The 5082-nt window shown below is 42.2% G+C and overlaps 1 protein-coding gene across 1 annotated transcript in view; it reads left to right on the top strand.

The window, feature by feature from the left end:
• Nucleotides 1-1135: 1135 nt before the first annotated feature.
• KCNQ3 (potassium voltage-gated channel, KQT-like subfamily, member 3) overlaps nucleotides 1136-5082 on the top strand; it is a gene marked incomplete at its 5' end in the record, with an annotated part of 32188 nt that continues 28241 nt past the window's right edge. Inside the window, 3 exons of the mRNA XM_010084918.1 lie at nucleotides 1136-1237; nucleotides 2976-3102; nucleotides 4864-5036. Of these exons, the coding sequence (XP_010083220.1) occupies nucleotides 1136-1237; nucleotides 2976-3102; nucleotides 4864-5036 (402 nt within the window). The remainder of the gene's footprint in view (nucleotides 1238-2975; nucleotides 3103-4863; nucleotides 5037-5082) is intronic.

Below are 5082 nucleotides of genomic sequence, written 5' to 3'. Positions count from 1 at the left end.
TATTCAGCAAGAAATAAAATCACACTTTAGGTATCATATTGAAATTCAAAACAGGTAGTACACAACTAAACACAATTTGAGTCTTAACAAGCTTTTTTTCCCTGGGTGATTTCGGTACCTAATGCCTATCATTTCTTTGATGTACCCTAGCTATGAAAGCAAGGGTTCCAGAGCTTTTATGGAAATGTCCTCCCAATTTATTCACTAAGCTCTGAAATATTTCCATGGCCATCAGCCCTTCTGTTCCTGTGGATCTGGTTTTGGGAGCACATTAAAGCTCCCATGATCTGGGTGCACGAAGTACTAAAATATGAGCTTGCCCCACTCTGCTTCACAGTAATCGCTTACGAGACTCCCTTCATTTTTCTTGTCTCTTTATGTACAAAAGATTTTGAATAGTTTGAACCTGGGAATAGTTTTACAAAATAGATCAACATGACTTTAGCTTGGACTGAATTGGATTTCCCAGCAGTGGCAGTTAAATTTTCTGTCAAATCTCTGTGTTCTGGATCTCACAGACAGACAATAGCACAGGGGCAGTGATTTATCACACACGGCATTTATTGGAAAGCAGAACTTTACCCTCTCTCTATTGTTTCTCCTTCAAATCTTTTTATCTTTTCATCTGCATAGAAATGAGTGCAAAAAGGGGAAGAAAAAAAAAGAAATACAGTGCAATTTTCAAGGGAGGGTTTGTCCTGGTGCTGGATTGTATTGAAGTGTTTACTGTTTCTCACGTCTCAGAATGTGCCAAGTAGATTTATTCCACTGTAACTGCAGTGCCATTTTGTGAAGCCCAGAGCACATCAGCTTGGAATAGACCTCCTGAGCTTTAGATTCCTCTTCCATAGCATACAGTGCCTTCCCAAAATAAAGGATCATCCATTTCCTTCCTGAAGAATGCAATCAACTTAATTAATATATGTCTGTCCCAGAACTATTCTGATTTAAGATCTTGCTATGATTTCTTGACTGCCAGCCCCGCCCTGTCCAGGTTGAGAACCCTTGATCTTCATGGGAGCCAACCTCACTGCTCATTGATGGGAAGGAGCCATCCCCTGAAGGTCTCCACCCAGGTTTTTATAGGCAATGCAAATACAAAGAGGGGTAACACTGCTGTGTTTTTTTCCTTTTATATCATTACAGATTTCTGATTGTCTTGGGGTGTTTGATCTTAGCTGTCCTGACAACTTTCAAAGAGTATGAAACTGTTTCGGGAGACTGGCTCCTCTTGTTGGTAAGTAGACTGGCTGCTGCATCACCCTGGTAATGTCCTTGAATTGAAATCAGCCTCATCAGGAGTGATGGAAACTTACTCCCAGCTCTGCATGCAATAAGATTTCTTCTGTTGGTCCTGGAGCAGTGACTGTACATTTACATATTGGAGAGTTCCCAGTCCATTGTAAACACCAACTGAGTAAAAGGAAGGTGAGGGAGAGGAAAAATACCAGCCCGAGACTTTTAAATAGTGTCTTTTCAGCATTTGCCTGCCAGTTCTCCCATCAAAGTATCAAAAAATTTCCTATTGATCATGCCAGAACTGAGTGCATTTGAAAACTCACTTTTTGGGGATTCTACCAATCCCAGCATTTCTTTCAATGGAGGTAATCAGAATTGGACTCATGCTTGTGCCCAGTAGCAGCACAGCTGAAATTGTTGCAAGCAGTGCCTCCGATGACTATCCATGAGAGAAAATGTATTTGCAACACATATGCTTCTCTCTCTGTGTTTCGAGCATGTTTGTTCTATAAATGCTGGAGTTCATGCTCAAGACTCTATTTCTGTAGGTCTCCCATTTGGCAGAAGAAAAAAAAAAAAAAGCCCTCACCCAGTATAAACATGACGTATTCATCATTTTATGAAAATGACCCTAACAAAGAACTTCCTCTACTCCCATAGCTGTCAAGAAATAGAGATTGCAACATCTCACTTAACCTCACCTTGTAGAAAAGCATCCCTAGGGAAGCTGCACAGCAGGAGCAGTTCTGGCATTGCAATTCCCATTTCCCCTTGTATCTCTAGAGACATGTAGATCTGAGCAAGAGCTAAATGCCAAAAGGAATGAAAGGTGAATTCCCCTTACGTGTTCCTTCTCAAGAAGCAGCTGTATGAAAACACCCTCATCCCCTAGGGAATGTGAAATTCACTTTTGGTCCCTGTTACCCTGCTTAGACCCATCTTTTCACATTTGAACAAGCCTGAGGTTATTTTTCCTTCTCTTGTACTTGTTTTTATGTGGCTTTCAGCAGTTTTCAGAAATGCCTAGCAGCTGTTATTATGACCATCAGGAAGAATTCCCCTTTCCTCCTTGTCATCTTTTCACAGAGAGGAAAAGTAACTGTGTGCCCCATGCTGTCTTTGGCCCAAGTCCACTGTGCACCTTGGAAAATCTCTCTTCTCCCCATTCCCTCCCCATACTTAAAAGAGCTCTTCAGCATGGTGGAAAATCTCATTCTTCTGTGCACCAGAAAATTAAGGGGATAATGTATGCCCTAAATTTGTCTTACGTATGCCTTTATCGTTGCCTTAAATATGACCATATGAATATACTGTATCCTGCCTCTGTCTCTCTAGAGATACCTGCATAAATAAGCTGCTGGTGGGTAACCCTGGCTGTGGGGATACAGTGCACTGGGGACTTTGCAGTCACCACTCACATATGTTTTCTCATTTGATGTGAAACAGGAGCTATTTTTGTGAAGTAATTGCCCTTCCATCGAGGCAGGGTGAGCACTTCACATTCACCTCACAGCAGGGGCACAACCTTTCTGCAGAGCAGGATGTAAAGCTATGTCCCACTTTGCTTTGCCTCTTCCATCAACCTGTATTCTCCTCTCCACTTTGTTACTTTCTCTCTCTCACACACATACCCCTATACTTACACCTCATCTGTTTCCTTCAGCTATATCCTTGTGTCTGGAATTACTGCTAAAATTGTTATTAAACTAACAATGTAGTTTGTGTCTTTGATACAGGAAACTTTTGCCATTTTCATCTTTGGAGCAGAGTTTGCCTTAAGAATCTGGGCTGCTGGGTGTTGCTGTCGCTACAAAGGATGGAGGGGGAGACTCAAATTTGCCAGGAAGCCTTTGTGCATGCTGGGTAGGCACATGCTCTCTGCTACTCTTTTCCCCATTATGTCCTTCTCCTTCGGAGCCGGTTTGGGAGGATGACTGAATGGCAGTCAAAGAGCACTGAAATCAGATCTGCCCTTTGTGCTAGGACCTGTGTCCTGCTTGGAGTAGTTGTTTGAAGTACCCAGCAATAGCAGTTCATTTGAGAGACTCTTGGGTGGCTAGTCAGTGAGGAAAAAAAAAAAAAAAAAAGGATCCCTCTACTCTTCAAGTACATTTTTCTCATCCTGACTCCCACTGCTTTTTTCTTATGCTCATGCCAAAATATACTCTGTCTGCCTCCAGTTTCAAACCACTTCACATCCCACCACTGTGCCCAGACCTCTTTCATATTCAAATGTTGTGTTTTACCTTTGCAATGTTGGTCTGCATTTGCAAACAAGTATCTTTGTGATTTTGCCCATGTTATCTTTCAGGCTTGGAAGGCACTGCCTGCAACTTTCATAAAACTGCTCATTATTCATGAATCCCCTCCTAAAACTCCCCATTACATCCACAAACCAACTAGCCAACATTTAGGAGCTCAGTCTGCCCTGAGCACCTGCCATGCACATCTACATTCATTCAGTGTTTCCAGGACTCCCTCATTTATTTTGATACTCTTCAAGCCAACCACTAGCTTTTTCTTCTTTATTAGTACAGCGCATAGCACTCTGGAGAGCCGTGGTCCCGTAGTTATATGAATCTGTGCTACCCTCTTCCCTCTCTCTCCTTTTGTTCATCTTGTGGGTCTAAATGGGAGACAAAATTGGAACAAATTTTCTTTGTGTAACTGTGCTATCTTCAATCTAGCAGTGCTCCTTTGGGTGCTACTGTTGTATAAATACTTCTTATACTTCTAATAGTGTTGTGAAGTCAGTAGGGCACAATGTGAGCAAGTGCGATTGATGCTGGCTCATGCCTTCTTGGTAAAAGTGTCATCTCACTTCTGAGAATGAAAATTCATTGGTATCTGGGTAAAGAACAGAAAAGATCCCACTGGACATATTATTAATATAATCTCTTTGTTCTCACTGGCACAAGTTTGTTTTGAGAATGATTGAAAGTGACTAAATCTGAAATCCATCCAGTATCACTCTTTTTGTCTGGAAATAAACTATGAAGACAATTTAAAGACTGAATGCCCAGAGAATGTTTGAAGCCTTTTGGTACCACGTTTTTCTTGTATAAGATCAAAAAGTGGGGGGGGAAGAAAGTAAAAAAAAGAAAGAAAAAGAAACAAAACAAGAAGAAGAACTGTGATTTGCATTTCAGACCTCTTCAGCTGATCAGCAGTTTGGCCCTATGAGTGCTTACAAAAAAATACTAGCACTGGCTTTGAGATTTTACTGGGAGAACTCAGCCAAAAGAACAAAACACTAGATGCACCATCAAAAACTGAATTTCTTATCTGCTGACCAGTTCACTATGGTGTTCCCGTGGGACAGATGAATTTCAGGTTGTCTTTCTGTCAGCATTCAGACACTGTTTCTGCGCATCCCTAAGCTAGCTCAGTCAGTGTCTCAAGTCCAGTGCATTGATCTGTAAATAGATTACGAGGCTTTCTGGTGGGTTCTGCGTGTGATGCCAACTGTGTGGCAGGTGCAGATATCTGTTTAATTGGCAAGAGAAGGCATTTTCAGGCAGCTTTAAAGTTTGCCTAGGGAAATTTGCAGCACAACCAGATGGGATTAAGAAGCAGGTGATGGGGCCACTTTTGTTGGCAGGCTTTGTTCTTTTCGCCTTGCAGATATCTTTGTGCTGATTGCTTCAGTGCCAGTGGTTGCTGTTGGGAACCAGGGCAATGTTCTGGCTACATCTCTCAGAAGCCTTCGCTTCCTTCAGATCCTGCGGATGCTCCGAATGGACAGGCGGGGCGGTACATGGAAACTTTTGGGATCAGCCATTTGTGCACATAGCAAAGTAAGTAAGGAGCTTGCAGGGCTTAGCTGGGGCTTGGGGAAGAGAG

Source organism: Pterocles gutturalis, unplaced genomic scaffold (genome assembly GCF_000699245.1).
Source record: "Pterocles gutturalis isolate BGI_N339 unplaced genomic scaffold, ASM69924v1 scaffold12150, whole genome shotgun sequence".
Lineage (NCBI taxonomy): Eukaryota > Metazoa > Chordata > Aves > Pterocliformes > Pteroclidae > Pterocles > Pterocles gutturalis.
Note: the sequence above shows the minus strand (reverse complement) of the source record. Positions and strands in the feature narration are given on the sequence as shown.